Source organism: Gymnodraco acuticeps, unplaced genomic scaffold, assembly GCF_902827175.1.
Source record: "Gymnodraco acuticeps unplaced genomic scaffold, fGymAcu1.1, whole genome shotgun sequence".
NCBI classification, from domain to species: Eukaryota; Metazoa; Chordata; class Actinopteri; order Perciformes; family Bathydraconidae; genus Gymnodraco; species Gymnodraco acuticeps.
The window spans coordinates 2,775,335-2,793,680 of NW_022990224.1; the positions used below are offsets into that span (position 1 = coordinate 2,775,335).

The 18,346-nt window shown below is 40.6% G+C and overlaps 1 protein-coding gene across 6 annotated transcripts; it reads left to right on the forward strand.

Annotated features, from left to right (window-relative positions):
* The first annotated feature begins 80 nt into the window (after window positions 1-80).
* nr2c1 (nuclear receptor subfamily 2, group C, member 1) lies at window positions 81-9,289 on the forward strand. Of its 6 annotated transcripts, none has more exons than XM_034218820.1 (14): window positions 81-475; window positions 2,128-2,259; window positions 2,480-2,713; window positions 2,856-2,934; window positions 3,031-3,216; window positions 3,722-3,902; window positions 4,304-4,400; window positions 5,618-5,802; window positions 6,129-6,282; window positions 6,441-6,562; window positions 6,701-6,843; window positions 7,549-7,686; window positions 7,839-7,944; window positions 8,459-9,289. In XM_034218820.1, exons 2-14 carry the CDS (start codon window positions 2,188-2,190, stop codon window positions 8,628-8,630), a joined length of 1,869 nt encoding a protein of 622 aa, XP_034074711.1. In that variant the 5' UTR covers window positions 81-475; window positions 2,128-2,187; the 3' UTR covers window positions 8,631-9,289. The 6 variants fall into 6 exon arrangements, with proteins under 6 accessions (XP_034074711.1, XP_034074715.1, XP_034074714.1 ...); XM_034218824.1 differs by having other exon boundaries at window positions 3,722-3,872; XM_034218823.1 differs by having other exon boundaries at window positions 3,031-3,210.
* The last annotated feature ends 9,057 nt before the right edge of the window (window positions 9,290-18,346 follow it).

Genomic DNA, 18,346 nt, shown 5'->3' on the forward strand with positions numbered 1-18,346 from the left:
TTGTTATGGTAATAACAATTTTACAACTTTAAACAAAGCCTGTCTTCTTGACAACTGTTTTCATACTATTATATCCTATTATATTGCCAATTATCAAAACAAAATACACATTATTCTGAGTAAGCTTCAACAACTGCCAAGTAAGAGTTTGTGGAACCATAAGTTATATTTGAACATAACACACAAAAGGTATTCATACACTGTGATAGACATGCCGTTACTCCTGTGATTTAAAACAACAATATTTTTGACAGGTTGACACCATATACTGTAGGCTCTCACATACACACCAAAGACAGTATATATATAGACATACACACATGGGCTATGAGCCTCTGCCACCCAACTGCGCATGTGCGTGAATCGTTTATTGATGGAAAAAGGTCACGAACTCTGACCCTCCCACTAACTGCAACAAACAGTTAAAATATTAATATATTGAGGACTTATACATAATCTGACAGCTAATTGGCAGGTAAGACATGTTTACTAATGTGGATGCATGCGATGTTCAAGAACCAGACACGAGTGACCAGTAACACAGGAAGGGAGGGAGTGTTCAGTAGGTCTGCAGCAGGGAAGCAACCATTACCGGTTAGCAAACAGCTATCCTAGCTCGTTAGCACTGTCGTCCGGAGCACAGAGCTTCGAAACTAAAATAGGCAGGTATGTAATAGTGTTGATATTTGTACGCGTCTGCATTAGTATGTATGTAGGTAACGTTATATGTTAGTGTGTAGCTAATCCGAAGCAGTAATGTTGCAAACAAACAGGCTAGTTAGCCAACAAGCTAACAAGCTTAGCCCCGTCAGCTAGCTGTGTTACCGTTAGCTCATGTTAGCTGCTGCGCTAGCAATGCTAACTAGCATCCGCAAACCAAGCAGCCACATCGTTAAAAGAAAGTCTGAGTGTGAGAACAGCTCATCATAGTGTTAACCCATGAGTTATCTTGTTAAATTGATGATAGATGTGGATATCCAGTGCAAGAATTTGTGCGGTTATTGCCCATTTGTAAAACGCGAGGTCCCTCCGCTGACTCTGCGATTGAGCATCATGGGCCTTGAACCCTATCATGCTTTAACCCTTCAATTTTGACCTTTCACCCACAGGAAAAGAAATACCTTTATCTTCCGTATCGATTTTACATAGCTGGCTGTCAGGAGCTTGTTTGTGTTACTACTGCACCTTTACCGCTCATTCGTTGTCACTTAACATTCATATTATGCCATATTTTGTCAGGCCATCAATAGTACAGTTTCGAGCTAGCGGTTAGCATAGGCCACGAACTAACATTAGTTAGTAGCACGCAATACCATAAATCAGATGATATTATTTCATATTATCGTTCATTACGGAGGATTGCAAGCCACGTTAACATCGTTAAGAAGTATCAATCACGTTTAGTCCAGACATATATAAAAGCTAAAGGGAGAGGTAACGGGGAACTAAAGCAGGAACGTAAAGGGTAGTAGCATTATAGTTACGTTTTTGTAAGACTTAACGTTACTCGCTTTTAATAACATATCTGAGATATGATACAGTTTATGTAATTCAAACTATTGAGATTGAGTTCCGTGGGGCTCCAATACACATTGGTATATAAGACATGATATTTGCACATGTGGTAAAAGTTTTATGAGATGTCCTACGGGTATCATGTTTACACACAGAACTCAAAGATCTACTCAACAAAATTGATGTTTTTCCATATTTTTCTTATAGTAACACATTTATATGAAAGACCAACACCGACAGTTCATTGATGATGTTATTAATTAGTATTGTCAGTGTTCCCTGATAGAGCTTATTCCTCCACAGTTAGTTTTCTGTTACCCAGAACCATTGCAAATATAGAGCTCCACAGTTGTACTGGATGTTCCTGCATTACTTTGAACATGGCCACTATATATTATGTTGCAACAATCCCACATATACTGTCCAACTGTAGAAAATACTAGCTAGGACAGCTGTGTTAAAAATCTGTTCCTAAAAACACATGTAAGGACTCTTGAAATGTTACAAATGGGACTGTTTGTTAACAACCACTTTCCAAAGAAAGAGAATAAACTCAGCCTTATTCTTGAAGGAATTACTTTAAAGAAAGTAAAGCATATGTTCTCTCGACAGGTGTGAATGCCTCATGTGGCACTGATGTGAAGAACAGTAGAAGGTGTACGCAGTATCAGAATGGATGGGCAGACTCAAAGGATTCAACTTGTGTCGGCAGACAGCAACATGGCATTAGGACACAGAATACAGGTGAAGAATGATTATCTTCTTTTCTTTCAAAGATCCCGTCAAACAGCTGACAGAAAAACATAACACTGTTTCAAATTTGCAAAATAACCTTAGTCCCCCAATGACATGCATTCTGTTTGCATAAATACAAATCCTATTCTTTATCATATAATTAGCTTAACTTCTCTTTCTGCATAAAGTCAACAATCACTCATGTTTTCCTTTTTTTTTTCTCTTACAGATTGTAACTGATCAGCAGACTGGTCAGAAGATCCAGATCGTCACAGCACTTGAGCCGTCTTCCCCTGGAAAACAGCAGTATATTTTAGCAAACACTGACTACCACTCTGCAGGGAAAGTGATCCTTGCCAAGCAGGAGGGCTCTGCCAACAAAGTCATCCTCTCCTCTCACGACGGCTCTGGGATCAACCACCTGTTGTTCGCCTCCCCTGATCTGGCTGGGCAGCAGATTCAGGTATATCCAGGAAATATTAGTTTTATTCCAATTGTAAGAAACAAGTTACTGAAAGGTCTGATCACTAAAGAACAGATGTGTAATATTTCCAAACCTAATGTAATATGTGCTGTATGTAACTTTGTTTACATTTGTTTTTCAGTTTGTGACTGAAGGGTCAGACCAGTCTCTTGGGAAACCGGTTGTGGAGTACTGCGTTGTCTGTGGGGACAAGGCCTCTGGTAGGAATTAAGTTTAACCTTCTTTAACATTACAATTGTTTTCAGTAGTGAGCAAAGATTTTCCAACTTGACCCTGTTTTGTCTCTCCTCTCTCAGGGCGCCATTACGGGGCTGTCAGCTGTGAGGGCTGTAAGGGTTTCTTCAAACGCAGCATTAGAAAGAACCTGGTGTATACGTGCAGAGGCTCCGGAGAGTGTGCCATCAACAAGCTCCACCGAAACCGCTGCCAGTACTGTCGCCTGCAGCGCTGCATATCGCTGGGCATGAAACAGGACTGTAAGAGTAAAATACTCTATTTACAGTTTAAGTTAACACTTTAGCCGCTTTCACACCAAGTACTTAGCCGGTACTTGTTCCCCCCGAACTCTTTAGTCCTTCGAACTGTCCTAGTAGATCACGTTATCACCGGAATAAGTCCCTGAGGGAGGATTAGGCAAATGAAGCCGCTGACGTCACTTCTTCTTCTTCTGCTTTGGGTTCGCAAAACTTTTTCAGAGTTTTACGTGGCGTGGTTTGCAATTCGCCCAGCCAATCAGAAATGATTAGTGTGGCTGACACACCCACGAACCATTTCCTCCTCAGGAAAGTACTACCTCGCTAGCAGGGACTATCGGGGGGGTGAAAAGGTTCGCGCGAACTAGGGACAAGTTCCAGATCCTTTTTGGTGTGAAATCAAATCTCCCCCCCTATCGGCCTAGTTCGGGGGGAAAAGTACTCCGGTGTGAAAGCACCTATTAAGTTCTCACTTATATGATGTTTGACTCTGATTACTTTGTTTTGTCTCTAGCTGTGCAGTGTGAGAGGAAACCTGTTGAAGTGAACACCAGAGAGAAATCTGTCAACTGTGCAGCCTCCACTGAGAAAATCTACATCCGCAAAAACCTGTGCAGCCCTCTGGCTGCCACGACTACCTTCATGTCCGACAAGGAGACCGCCAGGTACACACACTTCATAAAACATGACTCCAGGTACACACACTTCACAAAACATGACGCATTATTTTTGTTGTTAATTGTGCCGCATTTCCACTGCATGATCTGGCACAGCTTTACTCAATTTCACTTGCTCTATTTTGGTATATCCATTGGCAGAATAAAATAAAAAACTCTCAATATATTGTAGTTCAATACAATCCCATTACTAACCACAGTCTCAAAAATGTCTGTAAGGTTGACTTGGCATCTTTCTATCTTATTGTCTTTATCTGACATAGGATTTGTAAAGATAGGATGTTGTTACATTGGATTGGATTGAATGAGACTGTACACATGTAACTAATCAACTGATGAGAGTTTGAGTTATAACTTACTCATATTGCATGGTTATATATTAAATAATGCAATGTGAAATGTGTCTTTTCCAACTTCAGGTCTACAAGTTTGCTTGAATCAAGCATGTTGCTCAACATCCAGCAACCGTTCTGCAAGATGGAAAACACAATCTTGATTCCAGCATCCCCCGACAAGGTAACACAGTCCAACATGTCATTCCTACCTAACAATTCCTAAATATTAGTATAGATCAGGGGTGGGGAACCTCCGGCCCGCGAGACAATTTGATACGGCCCTCGAGGTAACTCACGCAAAAAAGAAAAAAAATTAAGAAATCTAGACCGCAAAATAATTAAATAAGCGAGTGCCTGTTTTTCCTGGCCAAGGTTAGGGTCCTTGAACACAACACGAGCCTAAAGTGTCATCACGTGGTATATGTCTCGTCTGACAGGGGTGCAGTTCTGACGGAGAGCACCAGAACGCCGCTCCTGGGCGGGAGCTCACACATGCAGTACCCATAAGGAGCCGTACACATGCTGCAGTTTTTGCGTGGCTGTGTCTTTAGTTGAAAGCCCAGTGGAGATCTGTTCATCTCTCATACTGATCATAAAGTCAATAACTTTGTTGTTATTAGCATCTGGTTAGCTAGCTCTGCTAACGAATATAAGAAGCTTTTTCTACAACCAGTGAGGTAAAGGCACATCTTTATATGATCATTATAGTTATACAAAAATAAGAGAATAAAGTAAACAGGTATAAAATACTATATGACAGTAAAAAAGTTGTTATTAATAAACAAGAATACAGTTTGAAAGGAGAGTGATTTATAAAATATCCAGAAAGAAAAAGAAATCTGCTTCCAGTTCTGTTTCATATGGGTGTTGAGATGTATCCATAGATCTCTTAATGTTGCTCTCAAAGTGCAACAGATTGATGCTTTCAGATCATGTTCACATGGATAGGAAACTAAACACATTTGCACACATCTTGTGTCCATATCTTTCTGTTTTGGTGGTCATGCCACAACCGTGCACGTAAATGCATGCGCGAGTCATGGTAAGATATCTGGATTAAGAGGTTGCTTTTTCTTTGCACAGCATGAAAGAAAGGCCGAATGAATGGGCTGTGAATTTAGTATTTTTAAGCAGAGGTCAACCATTTATACGGCCCTCTGAGGATATTGAAAAAATGTAACTGGCCCTTGAGAGGAAAAAGGGTCCCCACCCCTGGTATAGATGATACAGACGATTTTTACTTATATTTAAGAAATGAGTATTTGCTTCCTCATTGAAGCTGCATGTGTCTAAACTTCTGTATGATGTAAACCAGTTTTGTTTAGGTCATTCTTTCTTGAAGTAGTTGAGTGATAACCACCAATGTTTTATTAACTACAAATATTTTCCTTTTTGCAGGATGACCCGTCTCATGGTGACCTCGGCACGCTGGCAAATGTAGTGACGTCCCTCGCCCACCTCAACAAGGCCAGGGAAGCGAATGACAGCTGCAACGACATGATGGGAGATGATACGCTTAGCAACGGGGACAGCTCCATGACAGACCTCCAGGCAGATGAGCAAACTGCAAGTGATATTACTCGGTGAGGGAGATGTCATACAGAATCAAGAGGCTCTGATACTGACCAGTTGTTGTTTCTGAATAAGTTGTAAGACGTGAGCACTAGAAAGAAACCCGGGGCTGTTGTTCTCTGTTTGTTACAAAGCTTTAATAGAATTTCCTGCAGGGCCATGTGGTTTCTGACTCCGCTCTTTAGGACTTAATTAGATTCACCCACAGTTATTTAAAAATAAACAACATATCAAGTGCTGCTTTGAGTTCTATCCTTTGTTTTTGTTTCCATGTAAGCTCAAATAGAATTGATGTCTAAATGTTTTTGTGTTTACTTTCTTTTCTTCACTTTATTAGAGCTTTTGACACTCTGGCCAAAGTCCTGCACCCTACTGACGGCTCGGCAGGAGAGTCCCTGGAGGCCACCATGCAGCTGATGTCAGGGGACCAGTCGGGTCCTGTGGTGGAGCTGGAGGGGCCGATACTCTCTGACAGCCATATCCCTTTCAAGGTAAAACTATAGCGGACACTGACCTCTAGCTTCAGGGTGAAATCCAACTGAGACTAAAAACCCCTGCTTATGTTCGACTGAGTGCACATTTTAAAATCAAACTCTGGCTAACACCACAGTGATGTTTTCCCTCTTTATTCTCTAATGTGTTTCTACAGCTTATGATGCCTTTGCCTGTGCCAGAGTACCTCAATGTCAACTACATCTGTGAGTCAGCTTCCCGGCTACTTTTTCTCTCTATGCACTGGGCTCGCTCCATCCCTGCCTTTCAAACCCTCGGGTAAGCCTTCGTCATATTTTCTTTCATTGTCTGATAACACCTTCATTCATTATCTGTCAGTTATAAAATGACAGTTAAATGTGCGCTTTCCCTAATGTGGCCATACAGTTAAATTAATTCCTTTCTTTTTTTTTACAGCGGTCAAGATAATGACATTAACTTAATGAAAGCCTGCTGGAATGAGCTGTTCGCCCTGGGTCTGGCTCAGTGCTCCAACGTCATGAATGTTGGTACCATCCTAAGTGCCATTATCAACCATCTGCAGACCAGCTTACAGGAAGGTAGGAGGCTCTGCTGTTTGTTTGCCTGCTAGGTCAAAGGGCGTCCACAGCTAGAATTATAGCTAAAAAGCGTGAGCGAGCAAATCCACTTGACAACTACTGTGTCTACTGCACGACTACAGAAGTGAACAATATCATTAGGATCACTTGGATTGATTTAATGACCGACTAAAAAGCTCACAGGAATTTAAAATCCATCTGAATTCAACAGTGCATTTGTCTCACACATTAGGGTGAAATAGTAAAATGAGTTTTGGCCATATTTTCTGAAGTGTACACATTTAAATAAACAGCATCTCTCTCTTCTCATCTCCATGGTGCTGAAAGGCACAGCAGCTGCAACTCTTGGACTGTTTTCCTATGCTTATTATTCATATCCTTATCTTAATGTCTTTCACTGCACAACGCTCAGCAGTAACAGGCCATCAGAATCCACTTTAGGGCTTGGACTCAGCTGCAGCGGGGGCTCGGTGCCACCGTTTACAGAACCTTATCGTCTATCAGTGTGGATGCTCACATTATATATTTGCATTTATCGCTCTTGCTGTGACCAGACCTTAGCATTTGAATACAATTGCTTTCCAATGTGATCCAAAGGGGAAAACAATGTAATACAAGCTCTATTCGTATTTACTTTGCATAGAAATCTATATCAATGTCTTTCCCCTTGCATCCTTAACTCATGTTTTCTTTTATTTCCTACAGATAAGCTGTCACCAGATCGAGTGAAACTAGTAATGGAGCACATCTGGAGAATGCAGGAGTTCTGCAACAGCATGATCAAGCTGTCCCCAGACTCCTATGAATATGCCTATCTCAAAGCCATCATTCTTTTCAGTCCTGGTGCGTTCACAACTCACCAGTTCACACAATAAAAACGACATTTCCCAGTTCTTATCCTCCTGTTGGGAAACAATCCTTTAAAAAAGATTTACATAGGGCTAAATGAGCATGGGCTCTTGTCTGACTGTTTGCATTTGTTGTTTTTGTGCCAGATCACCCAGGCATAGATAATACTCCACAGATAGAGCGCTTTCAGGAGAAAGCCTACATGGAGCTGCAGGACTACGTGACCACCACTTACCCAGAAGACTCCTATCGGTCAGTAGGCTTTACCTCTGTGCTACATGACAGCTAATTTCAGAAAGGTTATGATGTACTGATACAGAATTGTTATATTTCTAGTAGAGGTGCAACACTGAATCAGTCTTCAGGAATATAATCATTTGATTATCAATGAACCTTTAAATGTCAGAAAAAGCGGTCTTCTGCTCTCAAATGTGCAGATTTCCTGCTTTTCTCCGTTTTATATAACATTAAACTGGGGCTGAACTATCAAAGCAATTGTTTGTAGCCTTTATTCAACCAGGTAAAATCCCATTGAGTTAAACGATCTCTTTTTCAAGGGAGACCTGCAGCACATACAATACATTAAAAAACATTCCTGTGAACTTTAGAAACTGGGATAGACATCTTTCACTTTCTTCTGACATTTGATAGAACAAGAATAATTTATGATGAAAATAAGCAGCCATACGATTTTGCAAGACCGATTTGTGATAATATAACGAATGTACTTGCTACTTGTCTCTAATTTCCCCCTCATTGCTCGCAGGTTATCCAAGCTGTTGCTGCGTCTTCCCGCCCTCCGGCTGATCAGTGCTGCTGTTACTGAGGAGCTGTTTTTCGCCGGTCTCATCGGCAACGTGCAGATCGACAGCATCATCCCGTACATCCTGAAGATGGAGTCCACCGACTACAACAGCCAGGCGGCCTCTGGGGTCTGACACCAGCTTGTGCCATTAATAACTGAACTGGACAGCAGGCCAATCAGAGAGCTCCACAGAGCGATCACAAAGTGGTCCCAACATACTGTATTTATGACTCAGCATCCAATGGGAAATCAGTTTTCACTCTTACCTTGCTCCGGCTTCTGACTCCTGAGTCACCGGTCAGTAGAACTCACAAAGAAGACGAATGAAATCAGCGCCTGCCAACCTCGAACCTGGAAACCTGCATCGTAGATTGCGCTTTTTATTGTACATAGTATTTTATGCTTCATCGCGTGCAAGCCACTCCTTTTTTCTGCAGATCTTGTTTCTACTTTTAGAAATGAGGATGGTTTGATTTTCACTTCTTTCCTATGTGGTCATGCTTTTTTATTTTCCTATAATTATGCAGAGAAAAAAAAGACTCATAATGTGAGATGTTGTTATTGCAAAAAGGTTATAACCTTTATTTCTTATTTGTTTGGCAATCCAAAGGATCAGGCCGCATCACTTGTTAAATACCTGACACCATGAACGTATTGTGTATATAGATTTGTATATAGCTCGCACCAAGAAGGCTAGAATGGGCAACACTTGGTATCTCATCAATCCCATCTTTTGGACAAAATAATGTGGACAGAAAAAGTCATTAAAAAAATAAAAACACATTTCCACCATGTTTCTTTATTATTTACACAAGTGAGTTTTTATTTGGAATGAATATTAGTAAAGAGTATAAATGACATAGATCTGACCCCGTTCCTTGTCTCCAGATGATTTACTGTATGCATTGTTTACATACCGACTGCAAGAAACAAGAGTAGCTTTTCAGGTTCTTTGCTTTTAAACACAATTTTGTATTTGTGTGAGAATTCTTTTTTAAACATAAGTAGATGTTTACTCCCAAACAGCCAAAGATACAATTATTTTGGACCCATGCTCAGTCTTGTTTGGATAAAATGGTGGGTCCACAGCTTGAGTTATAATCAGCTTTCTTTGTGGATGAGGACAGGACACGTATTTTCTGTTTATGTTTTTGTTATGCCTGTCATTGCTGCAAAAATCCTCTAAATACAAAAACAGGCTTCCACAAATGTGCCAGTTTATCAGTCTGTTCAAATTCAGACAGACGTCAACAGAGTAATCGGTACCACTTTACAATAAGACTACCCTTATAAAGGGTTTAATTAGGTTATGAATTAGGTTGTAAACACTTTATTAATCATTAAGAACCATTTATAAACCAGTTCTAACATGGTTTTCATTCATCAACACAGGCTCACTATTTGGCAAGATGACAGCCCTATATTGGCTACTTAGCGAGAATCAACTCAGTGACAGGGGCGGATCTAGACAAATATTCATGGGGTGGCAGGAGATTTTGAGGGGTGGCATCCCCTGGCAGAAGTATATGCTGATTTAAATCGCAATCATATCAATCAATTAGGGGTGTGACGGTACACGTACCCATACTGAAATTATTCGGTACGGGCCCTTTGGTTCGGCAGTGCTGGAATTGGGCCGGTACTCACCGGTACGCAGTACCGGCACTTCTGGTTATGACCCATGGAGTACCGGCACTTCTTGCTCAGTACCGGCATGCTGGCGGTACTCCGGTACTCATGCACCGTGCCAGTATTCAACACTCTCCCGCCGTTCTTATTAAACATCCATATATATATATACAGCCGCCCGGTACTCAGTAGATGCGTCATGAGGTGCCGAACGGACATTCTCATCGCTCTAACCGCTGGAGTTTCACAGCGGCTGTCAGCTGTTTACTCCTGTCATTCAAACAGAACGTGCTGGAGAGGGGGCGGGGCTTATCTTCTCCATGTAAATACTGTGGTGGAAACGACTATGTCAAAATTAACCTATTTGACCGTGATTTAATAGTAATACACGTTTCAAAATAATAATAATAATAATAATAATAATGCCGAAGTAACAACATACTGAAAACTGTTAGTAAAACCACGTTTTAATGCTTTACGATTTACATACCTAGATGCACGTGTGTTGTGTTTATGCAGTGCAACTCCCACCCAGTGGGTGGCTATGTAGAGTGATAGAACAGAGCAGGCACGCCCCCGAGAGAAGGAAAGCAAGTCACGTCACAAATTAGCATTTCTAAAATGTTAGCGTGGATTAATAAAAGTGCAAAAAGACAGCGGTTGTCGCCGGAAGAAACTTCAAATACAGAGAATGCTGTGCCTGTGTTGGAAATTGTGTCTGATGGGGAGCTTTCTTTGGTTGATCCTCCTGCTCCAAGTTCTAGTGCATTAGCATTAGTACTAGCTCCGCCGCCTCCTCCAGAGCCTCTAACGTTAGCTGCTGCTGGCGCAACTGCCACCACCAACACCGGGCAAAGCGATGCACCTGACTGCTGGACAACGGACCAGGTGCAATATTTTTGCAAGACCAATGCATGGCTCCTTCTTAAAGATAAGAAGCTAGGATGTCGGATATGCAGAGATGTCAAATCTTTGGGAATACACACTGGACAAGGACTGAAACTGTCAACTGAATGGGGTGAGTGTGCAGTGTCTCATTTCGGTGTTGACAAGGGCAAACAACAAGCTAGCCTGAGAAAAAAAATCAAAGAACATAAAGAATCACAAGCCCATGTAAAAGCTGCTGACATCCTTACATCTGCTTCACGTGAAACTATTCAACATCAAGTGCAGTCTATGCATAAATCTGAATTAGACACCACTATCAGAGTTTTTCGAACGGCATATAAAATTGGCAAACATAGCCGGCCATTCACAGACATGCCAATTGATTTGAATGTACAGAAACTGAATGGGCTGAACGTGGGCAGGGTTTTGCACTCCAATAAAACCTGTGGCGAAATCATCGACCACATAGCTCATGAGCTGAAGAAAAAAATGGCAAAAGACATTACAGAAAACCAAAGAAAACTCTGTGTTTTGGTCGATGAATCTACCACTATTAGTGGTAAAACGGTGCTTGTTGTGTGTCTACGCTCAGCATTAGCTGATGCTGAGCCCGAAACGTTTTTTTGGGAGCTGATCGAGTTGGATGGAACAACGGCTGATGACATCACAAAGGCGTTAATGAAGTGTCTTGGAAGAGATTTTAACGAGGACTTTTTAGGTCAGTGTTTCGTTTCTTTTGCATGTGATGGGGCTTCAGTCATGCTAGGGAAGAGAACAGGCGTTGCTACCCAGTTGTGTAGTAAATTCCCAAGCCTGTTTGTGTGGCACTGCTCCAATCATCGTCTAGAGCTGGCAGTTGGGGATGTGGTCAAGGAGGTCTCAGGGCTCAATGATTTCCAGATCTTTTTTGACAAACTCTATTCCTTGTTCCATGCCTCCCCCAAAAATCAGAGGCAGTTAGCGCAGTGTGCGCAAGCAGTCGGACAGCGTCTCCTGGTGATAGGGCGTGTTTTGTCCATCCGCTGGGTGGCTTCAAGTGAAAGGAGCGTCAGAGCAGTCTGGGAAAACTACCGAGTGCTTCATGATCACTTCACAAATGCTGCAAACGACACGAGCAGGGATTCCAGAGACATAGCAAAGTACAAGGGCCTGGATGATGTGCTCACATCTGCAACGTTTGTCAGCAATCTGGGACTGATGTACGATGCGCTCACAGAGCTAAGCGACCTCTCTCGGCAACTCCAAAAAAGAGAGATGACACTGCCTACAGCAGATAGGCTCTTAACTCGAGAAATACGAGTTTTTGAATCCATGGTCACCATGCCTGGCCCACACATGACTACAGTTCATACAGCTCTAGCTGAGAAGTCATTCAAGGGTGTTGCCCTGCGTGAGAATGGCAGGCTTGTACAGATTCATGCAGGTCAGTTTTTCCGCAGTATGGTAGAGAATCTGAGACACAGAATGACTTCCACAACCTCCTCTCATGTCAGCACAAGAGAAATCCCATTACATGGCCGGGAGGCCCGGGACAATCAGCTAATCCAGGACATGAAAGTTATCCATCCTGGAAGTTGGCCTGAAGAGGAGTTAGACGTACAGTATGGGGACGTAGAGGTGCTACGTTTGTGCGAAGTGCTGAAAGTGGACAGAAGAGAGACTGTTCAGGGCTTTCGCGAATACAAGGAAACCAGGGCATCCCGTACACCTGCTGCCATGGAGCCTCTACTGAAAGCAGTCCGAACCATCGCTGTCTCCACTAGTGAGTGTGAGCGGGCATTCAGCTGCATGAACGATATCCTTACTGCAAAAAGGAATGCTCTCTCTGTCAGCCGACTGTCCAGCCTGGTTTTCATTAAATGTAATGGACCATCACTAGGACAGTTCAATCCGGAACAGTATGTGAGGTCCTGGCTGGCAAAGGGAAGGAGAAGTGCTGATGAAAGAGCCTGTCCAGCTCCAGCCCCTGATACTGATGTCCCCAAGGCCTTCTGGAGCCTTTTCTAACAATGTGAAGTATATTGCAAAGCAGCTCACCCAGTGAGAAGACTTTTGGCATAATGTGCCGATTTGTACAGATCCTGGAGATAGAAGGACTTCAGACCAACCAGGGAGTTATCTGATCAGCTTGGTGTTCAATGTAACTCTTTACCATGGCTCAGACTTTGTTTCTCATTTTAGATTGTGCAAATTTTGCATTTGTTTTTACATGTTCTTTGTTCATGCTCTTTATCATTTTTCTGAGTTGGAAAGTTAGATTGCATCATAGTTTACTTTATACATATTTGTATTCTTCAGTGGTGAAGTATATTGCAAAGCAGCTCAGCCATGTGAGAAGACTTTTGGCACTTTTTCGTTTTTCGTTTTCTGAGTTGGAAAGTTAGATTGCATTCAAAATGTACAGAAATACTTAATTTTGTTAAAGCTTTTTATAAAAAATGCTTCTGACCAGAGCTTTGTTTCCTTGTCATTAATGTTGAACACCACCAGAGGGGCTCTCACCTGAAAGGTCTCTGCTTCATGTGTCTTCAGCAGAAGATCTAGACTTTGATTGCTATATTTTCAGTTAATATTGACCTTACTGAGCTTTAGCCATATCCGCTGCCTATCATAAAAAATGTTAAGTACAGTGAACCTTTCTAAAATATACAGTAGTAAAGAGACAAACCCACCAGCATTATAGTAGCCAAATTCTTGTTTGTGGGCTGTATATATAAAATTGACTTGAAAAAGTTGCTGATTTTAGAGTACTGGCACCTTTTTCATTCCAATTCAAGCACTGTTCGGTACACGTGTGTACCGAACGAATATAGCGTTAAACGTAAACAATTGAGAACATGAACAACTTTCTGGGAGTAATCTCAGGTATATATCATAGAGCGAGCAAGTCATTTCATTGGACGAGAGGCATACTATGAGAGCTGGTCAGAGGGATGCGGTCAAATGTAGTCAGTCATTTGAGGAACTGTAGAAATGGCGAACGCAGATAAAGTTGAGCTCGAAAATCCTCCAGCATCATTGAAGTCTCCGGTTTGGGAACATTTTGGTTTCGCAGTTACGTACAAGGATGACGGGCAAAGACAGGTGGACCGAACCAAAGCTGTTTGTCGGCATTGTTCAACTAAAATTGGTTACGCGGCTGGCAATACATCAAACTTGCACACTCTTGAAAAGGCATCACCCGAACGTGAATATCACCGGTACCAAAAGAAAAAAGACTGAAGTGCAAACCTAACTCCCGCTAGCATTTAAGCCTCCACCACTCGCAAAAGTTCAGAACGAACCAAAGCTATTACAAACGCCAAATATCCTTATGTTGCCGTGTTAGCAAAGCGCTATCTGGCTGTATCTGCTACCTCTGTCCCTAGCGAGAGGGTGTTCTCCACAGCAGGAGACATTGTTAGTGCCAGCAGATCTGCCCTTTCAGCAAGCAATGTGGACAAGTTCATCTTTCTTTAAAAAAACATGAAAATACAATGACAAGCAAGTCCTAATGTCAAACTGGCTGCTTAGGTACTAGTACAAATACAGATTATTTCAGTTCATCGAAATGCTGCACCTTAATGTTTATTTTATTATATTTTGTATGTATTTGAGTGAATATTCACAGTTTAATAATAATTAAAAACCCAAAACTAATAGTTTATGTTTTGTGAGTACTAGTACAGTACATTTCAAATACAGATTATTTCAGTTCATCGAAATGCTGCACCTTAATGTTTATTTTATTATATTTTGTATTTATTTGAATACATTATTCACAGTTTAATAATAATTAAAAAATATATATATATTTAATGTTTTGTGATAATTTTTTCTGCTGTACCGAAAACGTACCGAACCGAACCGTGACCTAAAAACGAGGTACGTACCGAACCGAAATGTTTGTGAACCGTTACACCCCTACAATCAATGTTAACTTGGAAAGCCACAATATTAATATTTTAACTCAATGACATAGGTGATATTATTGTGGCACATCAGTAAAGCCTTACATATACATATATAAGGTGGCAGACGTAATTTAATGAATTTTAACTGAAAAATAACTGAAAGAGTTTGTTTCACTCTTAGACCAGCAGGGGTACCAAATCTATGAAGACTGCTGCAATAAGTACATTAATTAACTGTCTCATCGATGTTTGTCTGTATGAATATGATAATATTAACAATCATATTATTCCTATCAGCTGTCAATCACTGTTAATAAATAATAATAATAATAATAGATTTAATTTGTTAGCGCTTTTACAGGTGCTCAAAGACGCTTTACAGATATAGTGAAGAACTGTTATGATTCACATATTCATTTAGTATTGAATAAACTATATTTTTTGGAGGAGTTAATGATGAATTTTCATCAAGATGCTTGCTCACCCTCCTTCAAATTTGAAAAACAAGTAATTATATCATTATTGATATACAGTTACAACCTTGACTTTACATCAGAAAGAACAAACATTAAAGAAGTGACTAACTGCATCAGTTAGGGTTAAAAAACGTGTATTCAGCTAAAACATCGCTGCAGTTATTATCCAGTGGAAGGTCCTTACCTACTGGCCTAGTTAAATCAAAGTGGTTACTTTCTGTTGGCTGGGCAGTGTAGTTTTACACACCGTCTTATTTTACTTTCTCAGGACTTAAAACAGTTTTTTGGGGGCAGAACCCCACAAAGAAAAAATATATATACACGCATACAAGGTCATCATCTTAACAGTTTTTTATGCTCATCGAGTCATCCGTGAGCAGAGCATCAAGTTGGCATGCCTATTACAGCTGAATGCGGCGATTACTATTTTGTTCAGCAAAACGCCTCACAAACTTATTAAGATCAACAGCTGTAGTGCGTTTTGATTCAATGCTGAGTACAGCCAAACTTGACATTCTCTTCTCTGTCATTGTAGACCGCAACTACCTCATTCCTTCCATCTACTTGAGTCCGAAAGGCTTCTCGTTTTGCGCCGTCCCCCCGTTCAAGTGAATTCGTCACCAATCATATTTCCACTCTCGCGCCAGGGCCGGGGGAGGGGTTACAAGACTCGCGTCTTGTGCTGCATTCATTTGCACTCGGACATTAGAGATTTTCTCTCATAAATGTCCGATGAGCCACAACTTTTCTTTCAAAACAAAGATGCCAACTGGGGTGGCAGCTGGGGTGGCAAGGCTATTGTTTAGGGTGGCAGTTGCCACCCCATGCCACCCCGGTAGATCCGCCCCTGCTCAGTGAACAACAGACACCAAGGATGCTGGCTGATGAAGAACACGAAGTAAGCTAAGTAGCCAATATAAGACTTAGCAGTACAGATAAATGTGGGCTCACTATTTGGCAAGCAACCGGTCACAGTTGCCCTGTTTATCTCATGTCTTATAAAAGCTTATTAATGATTTAAAAAGTGTTCACAACCTAATTAATAAATGAATTACAAACTATTCATAAACCCTTTATAAGGGTAGTCTTATTGTAAAGTGGTACCGAGTAATCAAATTATTAAAAGCGATTAACATTAACATTTTCACAAGTTCATCAAGCTAATCAAACTTTGACCATTGTCAATCAAAGAGATTAATTAATGTCTGTCTCAATTTGTTAATCCGTTTTTAAGTAAACTTCAAATAAATATGACCACATACACACAAAGATTTTGGGGTGAACACTAGAGTATAAACATGTTGTCTTCTCCCCTTTTGTTGTTTTGCATTAATCCCATAGATTTATCCACATTTTGATTTAGGGGCTTCCTTCAAAAAAGTTGTCTCCGTTATCTGGACAATTTAAAACCCGGCATAACTCTTTGTTTTCTGTGTTTAAACAAACGTGAAAAACTCAGTAGGCTACACATGCTTCATGGAACTTCACGCCCCTGTCTGAATAACTTCAGCAGGTTGTTTACATGGTCCTTCTGAATAAATAATGCAAAATCTGTATCTTCACCCAGAAACTTACTGAGGCGTTTTGTGTAACGTGTATCAGGCTGCTGTGCAGAGGACGATAGACTTTCAGTGTGTTATTAGCAAATACATTTTTCATCAGTGCTCTGCAGGAACAGAGGACAGCACCTGTAAGCGTTCATCTGCTGTAGTTACCTAGAGACTGAGTCCAGCTAATTAAAGCCACTGATACGACCATTAAATCTTAATGCCCAGATTAATTCTGATGCTGTTCTTAGAAGTCCAGTACATCCTGTAGCTCTTTAATTTGATTCCCCAAGGCCATATCTCCAAATCTCTCTACTCTCCCTGCATGCCATGTTACACTTGCTGTTCAAACAAAAGAGGACAGCACAGATAATCTGAAACTCCTGAAACACAAAGATATTATGTGTAATTGTAAAGGTTTAGCAATTTGTGATGCACCATGGGTTTTTGTGTTCACAGCCAGGTGGATTAGCAGGCTGAATGAATGTGAGAGAAAGGCCCCGCTGGACTGTTCCCATGGCCTCTTGGGGCTTTTAGTTGTAATGCTTAAGGGCAAGTGAGGAGATTGCTACAAAACAAGGGGTCTCTTATATTAACTTTAATATAGTAATATAGATATAGCATAATCAATTCTAAAGATAAAATATAAAAGTACCAGCTAAAGACATCTCAGCAGTGTCCAGTGATACCAGCCGAGGTGATCATCACACATATAGTAAAGTAAAGATTAAGTAACATAAGTCAAATGAGTAATTACCGCCCAAAAAACTGATAAGAGTTCACAGTTTTGTTTTTTTCATTTACACATTCCTCTTTAGTAATATTGGTTTTCTCTTGTTTAAAGCATTTTTTACTTTAGAAGTCATTTGTAATGTTTTAAACTCTACCAAATATCACAAGTCTAGAGTCTATCACAAAATAATAACAGCGTGTTTGTTGGTTTGGGTCTTGATACAAAGTTTTGTTTACAGCTAATATACTGTACAGCTTTGACTAATGGAAATTGGATATGTTTTTGATTTGTATGTATTTCTCTTTTTTATACAGTCTATGCAATTCCCCATATTTTTAAACAATAGCTGTTGCATAAGAGAATTTTACTCAGGAACTGTACACTTTTGAGGTACTTTCACTTGTGCATTTCCATTTAATCTATTTTATATTTCTACTCCACCATACAGTTGTTTGACAGCTAGGAACTCATTTCTAGTTTACATGCAGCACATGTCGACAACAAAATGATCATGCAGATTAAACTACCAGCAGGCAGCAGTATATCTTAGTTTACTAGTTTAAAGTGCTGATGACTTTAAACATTTGAAAAAAGAAATGTCAAGCAACTTTAATTTTCTTTTAATTGAATTACAACTTCAATTTAACTAGCTTAACAACCGCTAATGACCTTATTGGCTTTGA

Bases quoted from the DNA above. Each gene is read 5' to 3' on its own strand.
- nr2c1 (XM_034218820.1), top strand. From the start codon at position 2,188: ATGGATGGGCAGACTCAAAGGATTCAACTTGTGTCGGCAGACAGCAAC. The intron at 3,903-4,303 runs GTACACACACTT...TTCCAACTTCAG, and splicing joins TTCATAAAACATGACTCCAG to GTCTACAAGTTTGCTTGAAT. The intron at 6,283-6,440 runs GTAAAACTATAG...GTGTTTCTACAG, and splicing joins ACAGCCATATCCCTTTCAAG to CTTATGATGCCTTTGCCTGT.